Source organism: Anser cygnoides, chromosome 3 (genome assembly GCF_040182565.1).
Source record: "Anser cygnoides isolate HZ-2024a breed goose chromosome 3, Taihu_goose_T2T_genome, whole genome shotgun sequence".
Classification (NCBI taxonomy): domain Eukaryota; kingdom Metazoa; phylum Chordata; class Aves; order Anseriformes; family Anatidae; genus Anser; species Anser cygnoides.
The window spans coordinates 122309432-122324219 of record NC_089875.1 but is presented as its reverse complement, the minus strand read 5'-3'; the positions used below and the strand labels follow the sequence as shown (position 1 = coordinate 122324219).

The window sequence follows — 14788 nt, the reverse complement described above, 5'->3', positions numbered from 1 at the left end:
TTGATTTGCAATTACAGGCGGGTCCATCTGCCAGGATAACCCCGGCGGCAGCGCTCGGGGCCAGACAAAAGAGCCGGAGGCTCCTCGCAGGCACTGATTGATGGCGGAGGTGACAGAGCAGGGCTTTGTTCTGCACTGCCGCCCTCCCCTGCCTCTCCCCACCAGTGCCCCTGCCCCCCCCCCCCCCTTTGTCAGTCTCACAGCTCAGCAGGCTGCCAGCAAGCGTGGGCGGCCCCCCGACACACCGAGAGGACCCTGGAGGATTGCCTGAACGCTTTATTTCCACCCCGAGCGGTTCCGTTCCTCGGTGCCAAGCGGCTGCGCCCCAGCGAGACAGGATGAGAAGCAGGCATGGAGTCCGAACCCGGGAGACGGGGATTTATTGGTGCTTTATGGAAAGGCAAGGCCGCAGGGCCGGCCGCGTGGATGCTGCTGCCTGCCAGGCCCCAGGAGCGCTGGTGGTTGCGATACGAGAGCCGATACAGAAGAAACGCTCTCTGTCAGCAAGGAGCCACCAGGCCCACGCTGGCCCAGGACGGATGTGCCCGACACACGGTAGCTGATAAGGCACTTGAAATGACTGCAAGCCACAAGGCAATCTGCTATCACCCTCCTTCCTCTCCCTGCCTCTCCCCCGGGCGCTTTGCAGATTAACCTACAGAGAATTGGGTGGTGCTGGAGCGCCGGTGCCCCCGGCTCAGGCTGTCGGTGCGTCTCGGGCAGGCGTCACGGGCCCCGCTCACTGGTGGAACTTCTTGCCCGGGCTGTTGGCGTAGTCCAACAGCAGCTGGCACGGCGTGAACTGGCTGCCGTAGACGGCCTCGTACTTCCGCAGCTTGTCCACCAGCTGCTTGGCTCCGTAGGAGTCTGCGTACCTGAAGGGACCTGCCGGGGACAGGGGGAAAGTGGGACGGGTGCTGAAGAAGGGAAAAACACCATACCAAGGCTCCCGGAAGGGTGACAGCACTGGGTATGGCAGACGTGTCCTCCACAAGAGAGCCCCGGCTGCTGCCACGTGGAGCCAGCACCCCAAGCTTCCCCTGTGAGCCCAGCTCAGAGGGGAGCAGGAAGGTGCTGCCGCCTTTGTGCCTTGTGTCAGCCCTCGCTGGTGCTTTTGCTTGGTCTGAAATATCCATCCTAAAACTGGCAGCGAAGCTGTGAGGGTCCCTGCATGCCACAGAATATGCTGGGGGTACTGCAGGCTGGGACAAGCCGAGCACAAGGTGGGACAAATCATTTTCATCCCTCTCCTGGTTTGAGCTTGCTGCAAGGAGGGCATTACCGGGGACCCTGCAGAAGCACTACCGCGTGGCTTAGAGCCCTCCCTGTCTTTCAGTTGTGACCCAAGCCTCAGCTCATGCCTTGCCCAGTGCCCTGGCCGTGGCCACAACCACCCAGCCAGGCTGCGGATGGGTCCGAGAGGACTTTGCCCACACTCTTGGCTAGGACCAGGCCAATGTACTTGCTGGAAACCTCAGCCATGGTGCACAGCACTCATCAGCTCATCTGTATCTGCGAGGTGGGCCCCTGGACACCGCTTCCCAGTCCCGCATGCAGCGAGAAACCATTTCCGGCAATGCTGCAGGAAGCCTGCCTGCCCGCCCAGGCCAGTCGCGGTGGCAAGAGAGGAGATACGTGGTTGGACGAGATGATCCCGAAGGTCTTTTCCAACCTTAATGATTCTCTGATTCTATACCAGAGCCTCATTTTTCACTGAAGGCCATACAGCTGCACAAAAGCCAGGGACTTAAAAATGCAGGACCTTCGCAAGTCTCCCAGTCCACCTGCCCCCATGACTATCAGGCAGAAAAGCTCTTTTGAGTGATGGGAAGTGCTGATGAGGCTGGGGCCAGCATGGATCTGCCTTCTTGCTCCAACCTGAAGACAGCAAGCGGCCTGGTTCCTGTCCCCTGATCCTCACCACCTCTGTGAAACGGCTGTACCAGCAAAGGAACTCCCCAGGGCCACGGCAGAAATGCCCCGCTCTCCTTTAAGCAGCTCTCAGGCCCGCTGCCAGCTCCCAGGTGGGAATGCTGAAGCAACGTCCCTGGCTCAGGCTTCACATGGGAGAGCAACACCCATGCCGCAGCTCAGACCTGGCCTCAGAGCCCACCAGAAAAGCCCCCGACGAAGTTCTCGAGCCAAGTCAGGCAGGCCTCGCCACCCCGCAGCTCCCCCACTCACCTCCCAGGCACGGCGGGAAGCCCAGGCCAAACACAGCACCAATGTCTCCCTCCACGGGGTTGCTGAGGATCCCTTCCTGCAGGCACATGGCTGCCTCGTTCACAAACCTCGTCACCAGGCGCATCTGGATGTCCTCCTCGGTGCAGCTACCAGGAGAGAAGAGTCTGTAAGGGCTGTGCGGCTTACACAGCAGCTGGATGGAGGAATACGTGAGACCAGTGGAAGTGGGGGGCAGGGACAGGCCTTGAGGGGGGGCGAGGAACTCATTGGAAAGGTCCCCAGCCTTGTGAGGCTAAGGGCTGCCAAGTTCTGCGCTGTGACTCCAGGCAGGCATGTGGGGATGGCGAGGAGTCCATCTGGCCAGATGGGAACTGCTCCAGGAGACATTTCAGCGCCAGGCTCTGCAACAGGTCTGCCCCATGAAGGTCAGGGAGGGCAGCTGCTCAAACCGACCCTCCCGCTGTGTCAAGCCCCACCTTGGGAAAGCTTTCTGCAGGAGGTGCTAAAGCAAGGTGCTAAATCCACAGGTGTTCCACTCCTGCTAGCACGGGCTCTCCAGAGCCAGCAGCCTGCCCCCTGCACGCCGGCTGGGAACCCAGATGCCACCTAGAGTGACTCCACGTTTAACGGTGTCTTCCCAGGCTCCTGGAGCTGGGAGCCAGGAGGAGCTGGGCAGGGGCTGAGCCAGCCCACGCCACCACAGGTACTCACACTTCAGGTTTGGCTGGCACCTTGAACCGTGCCAAGATCTCATCCATGCCAGAATTCACACTCCTGTTCTTCACCCCCTCCTGGTAAACGTAAAAGCCCTTCCCCGCCTTGCGGCCTGCCGGGGGGAAAAAAAAAAGCAGAGTCAGATCCTGCCACGTGTCTCCTACGTTGGTGACACCTGTGCCTCTGATCTCGTGACTGCCCCTTCCGTTAGTGTGAGCAATCCTCCCGGCACAGGCAGCTTCCCTGCGCTTCAGATCGAGCCCGTTTCCTGCCTCATGAAGCAGGGAGGGAAGGGGCCCCCATCCAGCTGGCTCCTTGGCAAAATGCTGCCGCCTGTGCCAGGCCCCAGTGCCTTCGCTAGGTCCAGAGGACAGTCAATGTCACAATCCACGGCTACAGCAGCAAAAAGACACAGCCTTTGGCCATGGGAGCAAGGGGGAGAGACGACAACATCCAAGTAACCCTCGCTGCCAGCTTCTGGTCACAGCAAGTGGTGTTTGGAGGGTGAACTGACCAAGCGCAGGGCCCCCTGGGGCACACTGCTCCGTCCTGGCATGCTCAGAGGCAACAGCAGCTCTTGTACTCAGTGCCACCAGTGAGCAGCTTCTGCCGCATGGACAGAGCCATCACCCTCCCTCACGTGGAGCTTCTAAGCCTCAGTTCGGGGCCTGCTTCACTTCAGCACGTTCATTTCCAGCCTCTTGCTCCCTACCTCCCAGAGCGCATGCGCAGGTTTAATGGAGGGGCTAGAGAGAACTTCGTGATCTCCTGCCTGCTGCCTTTGCTCTGCGCAGCACCCCTGCCTGCTGCAGCCGATTCTGCAAAGGAAGGTCCAGCTGCATCCGAGGGTTTATCCTCTGACTGCTCTCACCTGAGGCAGAAGGGGCTGATGGATGCTGTTACTTGCCCTCGAACAAAGGGGAAACGTTGGATTAGAACAGCCCGGTGTCTCACCTAAGAAGCCTTTTTCCACCATGAGTTTGAACAACTCGATGCTGCCGCCTCCAAAGCGCTCGCCAAAGGCCTTGCCGAGGTCCTCGGCCACGTGCGTGGCCACATCCACACCCACCTCGTCGATCAGCGTGGCAGCACCCACCGGAAAGCCAAAGGCTGTAGAGATGGCGTCTATTTTCTTTGGGTCAACGCCCTCCTGCAGGAACAGAAGGGGGAAGCAGTGAGATCTCGGGGCGAGGGCCCTGGGAACCCAGCACGGGGGCAGAAAGGCTCGTTGGGGGCCGCAGGCTGCAACCAGCCCCACTGGCTGCTTGAGAACAGGCAGGAGCAGCGTAGTTGTGCTTGCACCACTCCTGACTCTCCCCTGCCACTATGCGAAGAGGGCAAACCCTCAGCACTGCCTGCACCAGGTCTCATCAGACCACAGCGCAGCCAAGAGCAGGCTGTGGGTAACCACAGGCACCGGGGCTGGGGCCTGGCTTCCACTGACTGACACAGTGCGATACAAATTCCTTACGACTGACACCAAGTCCCGTGCAGGACAGGGCTTTCTTCTGCGGGGTGCCTTCAGCAGGGCAAAAACCTGCACACCTCAAAGACTGAGCAGGGCAGGGGTCCCTGCCCTTGGCGGCAGATTTGCTCATGGTCCACCTGCCACCGTGGGCTGTGTCAAACCCCGATGAGGACGGCCTGACTCCTAGCCCAGAAAGGCACTCTCAAGCCTGCTCCGCTCAGCCGCAGAGCCGAGAGAAACCTGCGTGTGCACCCCTGCCTTGCTCCCAGCCTCCGTTTTGAATGCAGCACGGGCAACACTGCCCTCTGCTCTGCGGCCCTGGGCGGCTGATCCAGGGGGAGCAGGTCACCGCTTTGGGAGAGCGGCCTTGCAGGCGATGCAGGAATCTCCATCTTGCTTGTCACAGCACCGAGCAGAGCACAGTGCAGATAAAAGGGCATCTGCGATGCACACCCTGCCTCACATGTACCTTACATGTTCTGAAATCTAGGTCCGGTACCACAACAGCTGTCCAAATGAGCTTCCCAACAGCTCTGGGTGAGAGGACACACACCCAGTCATAGCCTGAGCGCAGGGGCTAGGCCAGGGGTTTGGAACTTGGGGCAGCTAGTCACCAGGCTTCAGTGGGCTTTTACACTTGGCGAATATCTTCAAGCCAGGATCTAGGGAGAAACCCGTCCTAGCAGACGCCAGGAAAGATCTGGCCTCGTGTAGTTTAACGTGCAGCTCCCCAGCTTCACCTGCGCATGGGGATGCAGTGGGAAGACAGCCACTCTGCAGGTGTAACTTACACCAGCATTCCCACGAGCTGCCTGAGCTGCACCCTCAGGCTGCTTCCTCACCCACTTCCCTCCTTGGCCAGGACTAGAGCCGGCCTGGTTCGGGGCAAGGAAGCAGCAGAGCTGGGGGACACCCTGCAGCCGCCGGGATACACACCTGGAGAACTCGGACCACTTCTGCCAGCATCGGCCCCAGGCACCTGGTGGTGTAGAAGCCAGGTCCGTCCTAGGGGAGAAGAGTGCGACAGGAGGCAGGTGAGAACAAACTGCAGGAACGCGGCCCCTGTCAGCAGCACAAGAACCGAGTCTCACTGCCCAGCCTGCAGTTCAGACACATGCAACTCCATTTTTAACGGTATGCAGTCAACTCCTAGAACAGCTTTTACCTGTAGGGCTCAGCAGAGTTTGAAGACTTAAGAATTTACTGCCTGGAAATCCCCACGAGAGTGTTTTTATTTAAAATAGCGCCTGAAGGTCCCACGCAGGCGGCAGAAGACCCATTCACCAAGCCCAACAGGCTGACAGGGTGAAAGGGTGCTAAGCACAAGTGAAACAGGCTTTAAGCTGTTGTTTCACCTTTGATATTGCTTGCAACGTCAGGAAGCAGCAGACTGGCTACAAACTGCCATCTGATGTGGGGGTGAGGGTTACAGAAGCAGCACGGTCTCCCCCTGGCCTGCAGAGATGCTTAGAGCACCTTCAGACCGTCCAGTTTTCCCAGCACCACCTGAGACCAGCTGTGCAGCGCTGGCAGCCTCACACATCAGTGAAAAGTCCGGCCCAAAGCGACACTTATTGACACTTACTGACACTTACCAAACCGCCCCGAGCCTACAGGGTGAACCCCCCCCGCAGCTGACACAGCATCACCGACACTTTCTACTTCACGAGCACGAGACCTGTTCCGAGGGCTGTGCACGCAGCAGCTACCAGCCTAACGAGCAACTGAAACCCCGCAGCGTTTTGAGGCTCTCCTCCTACAGATCACAGCTGTCTGTCCTCGGCCCCTGCCTCTCTTCTCCCTCTGCTTTACACAACTCTCCCCCTACATTTGCACACGTATTTGTACCCTCCCTCTCGCACAAGATTTAAATCCAGAACGGGGACAGTTACTGCTCACAGGCCCCGCTGTCCTTGCATTTCCCCAGGGAGAAGAGGCTGTGGGAGTCCTGCCAAGACTGTTCCATCTTGGATGCCACTACAGCCTGCAGCCTCCTGAAAGCTGCTTAGAGCAGGGACGCCAGCACCTGTGCCTTCTGACCCTTTGTGGCTGCTCCAAGGGACACCTGAAGCATCACCTGGGCACCTGCCCCTTTTCTAATCTCCATTTCTACTCCTCAGCACGAGTAGCTAATTCCGTCTCATCCGCAGCCAAGTTTCAGCCTCCTCTCAGCGCACAAGCCCACCCTTTCCTTTATTATCCCAGCTTGTATTTTGTGCAGCGTTCCCTCACCTTTACCACGATGACAACCTTGCCCTGTTTGAGGCCAACAGCAACAGCAGAGGCGGCCGTGTCCTGGGATGTTTTGTCTGTGGTGATGATTTCCAGCAGCTGCATTTTGTCAACAGGGGAGAAGTAGTGCATCCCGATCACCTAGGCAGAAGAAGAGCTCAGGGTTAAGACAAATTCTGGCTCCCATGGTAAACCACTGGGAAAATCAAGTCCCAGCTGCAGAAGGAAGCAGGCCAGCATGGATTGCAAGACCCACCGCCATACGGCATTGTCATCCAGCCACATACTCTACTGCATCCCTCTCCAATTTCTCTCTCTCCTTGGCTTTCCCCAGGAAGCAGCCCCTGTCCCACAGCTCTTGCCTCAGTGAGCACGTAACTACGCTTGCAGGACCAAGAGCGCTGCTCAGCTCTCTGTACTTGTTAATGATACGGCAGCAAAACTTGTCTGGGAATCTCAGCTGGGGTCAGTCCCCAGTTGGATCACGTGCACGGTGTGATGTGTGTGATCTGCAGGTGCTAGCTGAGCGGGGGGAGCAACCGCCTGCCTGGGTGGCGCTTCTTCTGGACGCTCAAAGTGGAGCAGCAAAGAGACAGATGTTGAGCAGAATCCCTGTGCTCTGCTTGTATTTTTTTTTGGGGGGGGGGGTGATGAAGTGAATCTAAGGACAAGAAGGCATGTTTCCAGAACCTAATTACAGAGGTAAGCACAGCCTTCCTCTGGGAGCAACACTGAAGCGGAGATTATTCGTCTGTGTGCCTCATCCTGCTAACACGGCCACGTAATCAGGATGTCACCTTCATGCCTCCTGGAAGCTACGCTTGGCACTAAGCTCTGCCTAAGTCAGAGGCACCTTGAAGGACATCTACAGTCTGCAAAACTAATTAAAGAAAATACATTAATTAGTTAACTGATTTCCTATTAGTTTCCCCATAAAGAGTCATTACACAGGCAATTTATTCAGCAAGAGGATGTTATTTGCAAGTATGTACGAGTAAGGCACAATTTGCATTTCTGATGCAACTGAGGCCTGAACAGCAAAGCAGGAAGAGGCTCTCCAGGGTCACAGGAACCTCCAGCAGCAGGGAGGCACAGCAGTACACCACTTGTGCTGTAAGACAAGCAGCAGGGGCAAGGCACTGCCCTGGGCAGATCTGAGAAACTTGTAGGAGTTAAGGAAACCAGCCATGGGCACTTCTGCCTTCGCATTTGTGTAACAATTCCCAGATGAGCTCTAGAGCTTCCGTTTCCTCGGGGGCTGCTGCCTCCACATTCCACCTATCTCCGAGAACCCGGCTCTTGCCACCACGGTATTATTACCCTGCAGGGGAACTGCTTGCTCCACCCTGCGTTTTCTGCAGCCCCACATAGGCAGAGCAAACGCCTCAAGTAAGGGGAAAACACTTCTCCCTTGTTATATCAACGCCGCCCTAGACTGAGGCTCAGCCCACAGGAGGTGACTCCACCTGGTTACAGATTCCTCACGCTACGTCAGATGCTGCCGTGTCATTGTCATGTCTGCTCTCCTGCTGCTGCTCCTCCCTGAAGGGTGCACGTCTCCTGCAGGGCCGCTGTCAGACCTGCCAGTCTCGTGCTAACAGAATCACAGGTACCCTTGGAAATCAAGAGGGCACTGAAAAAAGTGCATAGCGGACTCCTTCCAGAGCAGTGCATTCACACACCTCAGAGGGTCGCTCCATCAAACAAGGCGCTCAGGGCAGGCTGCTCCACGGGAACTGGTGTTCATAGAATGGTTTGGGTTGGAAAGAACCTTGAAGATCATCCAGTTCCACCTCCCTGCCATGGGCAGGGACACCTCCCACTAGACCAGGTGGCTCCAAGGCCCATCCAGCCTGGCCTTCCAGACATGGGGCATCCACAATTTCTATGGGCAGCCTGTTCAGTGCCTCGCTACTCTCACAGTAAAGAATTTCCTTCTTATATCTAATCTAAATCTCCCCTCTTTTAGTTTAAAGCCATTTCCCCTTGTCCCATCCCTACACTCCCTGATAAAGAGCCGCTCCCCAGCTCCTACCTGGCTGCACTTGCCTGGGCTAAGGGATGAGGATGCAGCTATTATACAGATACGGCTGTTTAGACTTCAAGCAAACAGACGGAGTCCTCTGTTCCAAACGCCCTGCTACAAGCTGTATCGCTGCACTCAGTGCTCCGTTCACATGGACAACCTGGAGCCAGGCAGAAAACCCACCACACCCTTCAGGAGTTTGATTCTATGGCTGACTGTGGCTTCGGTTTCAGCACTTCTGAGTTCAGCTTCCAGCCACCAACTTTTCCTCCCTTTTTGCTGTTAGACCAGTGCCTTCTCCCTGAGAAGGCACGTTCCCATCACGGTAAGTCACTCCTATGTCTAACCACCTTATCAAAATGACTCAAATCTCCCTGGCTGGAATTTTCTTAGCTCGAGTCCTTCCATAGCTCTTCTATCCCGCTGCGCACATCAGTATTTCCTAAAGCACGCTGACCTCCCTAACGCACACTGCCTTGCCAATATCACACTTGATGGGAATCCACCTTCATCCCCTTCCTACCTGCCCAAAGATCACAAGCTCTTTGTTCAAAGCTGGCTCTGGGGGCAGAGGCTGAGCTGTTTCATGTTCTGAGGAAGAAGCAGAAGAACCCGACGCTCACCTACAGCAAAGCCATTTTGCCACTAACAGGCAGCTCAGCACACTCACAAGCTCTTTGGCACTGGGTACTCACCTTCTCTGGCCTCTTGCTAACAGCAGCAATTTGGTTGATCGGGAGGGCAGACGTGTTACTGGCGAAGATACAGTGAGGAGGGATCACCTGTGGCAGGGGGTGGAAGAGGCAGTTTAAATGCACAGGCTCCAAAGTCAGACGTGATGTACAGAACCTGAGAGCAGCGCTAGCACAGAGCATTCCCAGCACCTACTTGAGAACAAGGCAAACCTGATCTTCTCCATCAGAGCAGTGTTAGAAACTTATCCTAAAGCAGCAGCACAAGTCAGCCAGGCACAACTTCTACTGATCCCCCCTCTAGGTCTGCAGTATCAGTCTCAGAGCCCTCATGATTCTGCCAGTCCACTGCAGCCACATTAGATACTGCAGCAAGGGACATCAGAAAGAAGCACAGGCCAGCTGCTTTACCAGTTACTTCCTCACGTGTTCTCTTGAACAGAGAAGAGCAGAGGCAGCAAGCCAGGGATAGCGAGTACAGGATATGTTGTGGAGATACATTACTGTCGTAGCAACGTGCTCAGAAAAATGAAAATGTTCCTGTGTGGCTCCCAGGAGTCAGGGAGTGTTGAAAGTGCCCCTGTTCAGCTAAGAACTAGCGACTCCTTAATCACAGAACAGGCAGGCTGCCCTGGATGCGCACACATGTACTGAAATGAATAATTGTCACAAAGCATCAAACTACTGCATAAGGAAACGTGAGAAACCCAGCGGGGCAGGACACCCCGAGTCTCCACCGTACAGCGATCTTATCTAGCATAGCTGACCAGAACTGATACTCACGGCCTCCACTTCCTTCAGCACTTTGTGCTTGATGTTAATGTCCTCGAACACAGCCTCGATCACCATGTCTGCTTTATCAAAGCCCTTGTAGTCCAGCTGGCTCGTCATGTTGCTGAGAATAGAGTCCCTCTCAAACGATGTCAGGCTCTTCTTCTTCACCTTGCCATTCAGCCTAGGGAAGAAATCTCTGTCAGAGCGCCTGCACAGGCCAGCCCAGACTGCTGGAGGAGCACCACAACACCAGGGATATCCCTCCCTCCTGGAACAGGGACCCAAAGCACCACCTGCGATTCAGCAGGACTATCACTGGCCCATCCTGCCATCTGGAAAAATGAGAGCCCCGTTCACACAACTCGGTGCATCAGTCTGAAGGTCCATCATAGACATGAGCACTGTTACTGCTGAGCCAAGGAGGAAGAGGACAGAAATCCAACTTTTCAGAAGTCTGACCCAATGCTTCCCCTGACATGGGCCTCTAGTCACGAGTTCCTGACTGCCTGCAAGCAAAAGATTAGTTTGATGAAAGCCCCATCCCATCCCAAGTGAATTCCTGTAAACTCACGTACCCCTTGAAGACCTGCTGCTGTCCTCTGTCCAAGCCTTGCTGCGTCGTGTCCTTCAGAATGGTCTTCAGCCCCTTATCCACGGAAACCTGTGCAATCCCAGCTCCCATGAGCCCTGCTCCCAGCACTGCCAGGGTCCTGCACAGAAAGTGGTGAGGGGGGAAGACAATCAGAGCTCGAAATAGCTGAATTGCCATTGTTGTCGTCAGACTCGCACAGATCCTGTCCAGCCAGGCACTATTTTTAGTGAGGTCATGCAAAAAGATTTCATTTGTGGGTGGGACGTCCAAACTGCAGAGGATTAGCATTCCCAAGGCAGGAAATCTCTCTGCTCTGCCACACTGCAGGACTCTAGGCCACAAATTTCCAAGAATCTGTCAGCAGAGGTCTGAAGGAGCAGTTGGAGGACATCTCACGCTCGTACTTACTTGACCTCTCGCTGAGGTGTTCCAAACTTGTTCTTCTTGCAGCGCACCTGCCCGTGGTAAAGCCCGATCAGTGCCTTGGATTCCTTAGTCATTGCGAGGTGGCCGAAGCTCTGAAAAAAGGGAAGAGGGAGGGAGACAGTTTGGCCTTTAACAGCTGTCACAGTTCCAGCATGCACAGATCAAAGATGTGGCACAGGGACAGCAGAGCCACCCGTGCAGCTACACAGACAAGGCAGCTGGGAAGAAGTGGAAGAAAAGACGGGGGGACGTGTGTGTCCTCTTTGCACAAGGGGCACCCTCTGTGCTAGGCACAGCCTGCTTTGCACTATTACCTCCCGTATGGGCAGCCAGAAGCAGTAACGAATTGCTTGTTCAACATCCTTTCCCATAAAAAAATATAATTTAAAGCATTTGAAAGAGTATATGCCTCTAACACACTAGTGTCTGCAGGGGTAGAGGTCTACCAGGGAACAAGAGTAGCCATCATATTTGTGTGTCCATCTCCTTCCTTCCCACTAACACACCCTTTGCTCATTTCCACTCGTCCTGGGACCCTCCCAGCACAGCCCTGGGGAGGAGCACTCACTGGCAGCTCCCTGCTGTGCTGGTCCCCCAGAGGTGACCCTGCTGCCCCAGTCAACCAGCAGCTGTGGGGTCCTACAGACCAAAGCAGGAGCCACTTCTGCTTCCCCAGTGACAGGACCGCAGCTCACCGACACTGGACTTGAGCGAGGAGTGACCCTTCTCTCCCACGAGCGTCCTGCTCTAGCCACGGCCATCGCCCCACCTACTTCCAGGTGAAAGAGCCCTGCACCCGACTTTGTGAAAATCTTTGAACAGACCAATTCTCACTGCCAGCAGTGCTCTGATGCTATTTTCAGAGGAACACGGAGAGACCACAAAATTAAAGGCCTGTCAAAACCCTCAGCATTTGGCATGAAATGGGAAAGAAGACAGGATGATAAAAGACAGCATAGGGCGACAGCAAGCTAATGATGTTGTCTGAGCCAAATCAGCTAGGAAAAGCCACTAATATAATGTAGTGTAGAGCAGGCAGTATCCTCCTTCACCGCTGTCCTGTGAGTTAGAGGCTTGTTAAAATATCAGAAACACGAAGACTGGAAGAGAATCTGCAAGTCTCCTATTCTAGGGGAAGAAATGAGGCATTAGAAAAGGCGTGACACAGGCACTTATTCTTTAGGGGGTCCTGGTAAGATCTCCATCACGCTGCTATTCTCAGGAAAAGAAAATCCTTCTTTTCTGCAAGGAACAGAGCATCCTGAGTCTTTCATTTGACATCAGATCAAATGGGGGTGGAATGAATAACTAGAACAGGCCGGGTGTATCCAGGTCGCTGTTAAGGTTAGGGGCAGACAGCTCTATCTCAGACCAGGACCTCGTCACTGGATGAGAACAAAATGATCTACAAGACATGGCAAGAGAAACTGCTGGACGTGACAGACAGTGCGAGGTGGTGGTGAAGGCTGCAGACAGTGCTATGAGAGATGGCTGGATTTCACTGCTGGCTAAGGGGCAGTGACGGGACAGACGTCCCAAACAGACGGGAGTGTTGTGGATAGTATGGGGATTGGGGTCACGCAAAGCCAGCAGTGCTCAGGTAACCACATACCCCCTCTTTATCAGAAATACCAAGACTGAGGACAGAGAGAGCAAAATTGAGATCAAGAGGAAAAACTAACTAAGGACAAGTTGTTTACTACAGAGGAGACAAGGGTAGAGAACAGGAGGGATCAAGATGCCTGGGGGAAGAACAAACACTGGAAAATGAAGTGGAATAAAAGAGTCACACACAAACAAGCCACTGGCCAGTATGCTCGTCTGCTCGAGCTCTGCACCTACCCAGTATGTCCTACCTCCATATAAAACTCAATTCCTATTTTTCTGCATGTCTCTCTAGTAACCTGAAAACTTCAAATAAGACTGGACAATGTTTAGGACATGAGGTCCAGGTGCCAGCAACAGGAGACAGTGGGCCTGAGAGGCCAGCTACTTGGTAGAACAAACACCTACGGGCCAGCTACTGAAGCTGTGTGTGTGAGCACGCACTTACAACCACAACCGAACCTCAGTTTGGACCAGCCAGACAGGAGGAACAACCCTGACCATCCCAGCTGGTCACGTCAGTGTGAAGGGTTTGTGTTTACGTGGGTGTCACCAGTAAGGGCACCGCGCTGTCCATGCAGCAGCCGTGCGCATACTACGTGTTTGTGAATGTGTGCACATCATCGACGTCTTTGCAACATCTGCTCAGCCTCCCACTAGCTAGACCTATGAACGGAAAAAAGCAGCAGCATACCAAGAAGCAAAACCTCCCAGGCCTCAAACAGCTAAAGATTTAACTTCCCTTAACAGTCCTTATTGGTCTTAAACTCAACCTACGTACCAGGGAACGAAAGAACCAAAGGCAAAGGAAGAACTATATAGAGGCTTATGTCACGGAATCAAAGGAAGACAGAACGGCTGAGGTCAGAAGAGACCTGAGGGGATTGTCTTGTCCAACCCCACTGCTCAGAGCAGGGTTACCTGGAGCAGGCTGCTGTGTCCAGCTGGGTTCTGAATATCGCCATGGAGGGAGACTCCACAGCCTCTCGTGCCAACTTGTGCCAGTGTTCAGTCACTTTTATGAGTAACAAAGTTTTTTTTTTTCATGTTTAAGTTTAATGTCTCAGGTTTCAGTTTGTGTCCTTCACCTCCTATCCTGCCACCGGACACCACCAAGCGGAATGTAGCTACGCCTTCCCTACCGCTTCCCTTCGGGTATTTATATACACCGATAAGATCCCCCTCAGCCTTATCTTCTCCAGGCTGAAGAGTTCCAGCTCGCTCAGCCTCTCCTCACGTGTCAGATGCTGTAGGCCTTCAATCATTTTTGTGGCCCTGTGCTGGACTCAGTCCAGGCAGCTGCCCCTCTGCCTGTTCTAGTGCCTGGAGTTGTTCCTCCCATGGGGCAGGACTTGGCATTTCCCTTGTGTTTCCCTTGGCATTTCCCTTCATGAGGTTCCTGTCTGCCCCGTTCTCCAGCCTGTTGAGGGGTCCCCTCTGAATGGCCAGCCCTAGCAAGTACTCCGACTGCAGTGGTTACCAAACAGGTCACTTTCACTGAGGGATAAGGAGAGAGAAGTCCTGTTCTTGGTAAGAAACCACTGCTGAAAACAACCAACCAAAAAACAAACCGCAAACCATCACCACAAAACAAACATCACAACAAAAACATCTAATTTTCATGAGTACTGAAAGTTACCTATCAGCAGAAAAGGACCTGCACTACCTGCAAACTACCTGCACTAGAAAACTGGACAAATGGCAAAACGAGTAATGGGCAATCAACACCCTCAACAAAAATGATGGTGAAAAAAGGCGCCAGAGTAAACTGAAATGAAAGTTTGTTCATGGAAGAAATTACTCGTTTGCACCAAACCCCCTGGAGACACCCATGAGACCGACAGCACTATACCTACACCTCCAGGTTACCTCTCCCACGGGACAGTCAGAAAAAACAAACGGGGCTCAGACACACAGAGAAATCAAATACAAAGTCCTGTTATGTGAAACCCAGATCAGTGAACCCGGTCTGGTCATTCCCAACTCAAAAAGCCTAAATAGACAGGAATGGGAGAAGGCACAAACTGTTTTCACAGATGAAGAAGCTTGAAAAAAAACAACAGTTCTGTTGCTCA

The 14788-nt window shown here is 54.3% G+C and overlaps 1 protein-coding gene across 1 annotated transcript in view; it reads right to left on the bottom strand.

The window, feature by feature from the left end:
* Nucleotides 1-261: 261 nt before the first annotated feature.
* Nucleotides 262-14788, bottom strand: part of LOC136790573 (trifunctional enzyme subunit alpha, mitochondrial-like) — a 27931-nt gene continuing 13404 nt past the window's right edge. Inside the window, exons 11-20 of the mRNA XM_066995220.1 lie at nucleotides 11091-11200; nucleotides 10666-10800; nucleotides 10100-10271; nucleotides 9320-9406; nucleotides 6599-6739; nucleotides 5303-5371; nucleotides 3853-4048; nucleotides 2896-3010; nucleotides 2185-2330; nucleotides 262-885 (exon numbers count right to left, since the gene is read on the bottom strand). Of these exons, the coding sequence (XP_066851321.1) occupies nucleotides 740-885; nucleotides 2185-2330; nucleotides 2896-3010; nucleotides 3853-4048; nucleotides 5303-5371; nucleotides 6599-6739; nucleotides 9320-9406; nucleotides 10100-10271; nucleotides 10666-10800; nucleotides 11091-11200 (1317 nt within the window). The 3' untranslated portion in view covers nucleotides 262-739. The remainder of the gene's footprint in view (nucleotides 886-2184; nucleotides 2331-2895; nucleotides 3011-3852; nucleotides 4049-5302; nucleotides 5372-6598; nucleotides 6740-9319; nucleotides 9407-10099; nucleotides 10272-10665; nucleotides 10801-11090; nucleotides 11201-14788) is intronic.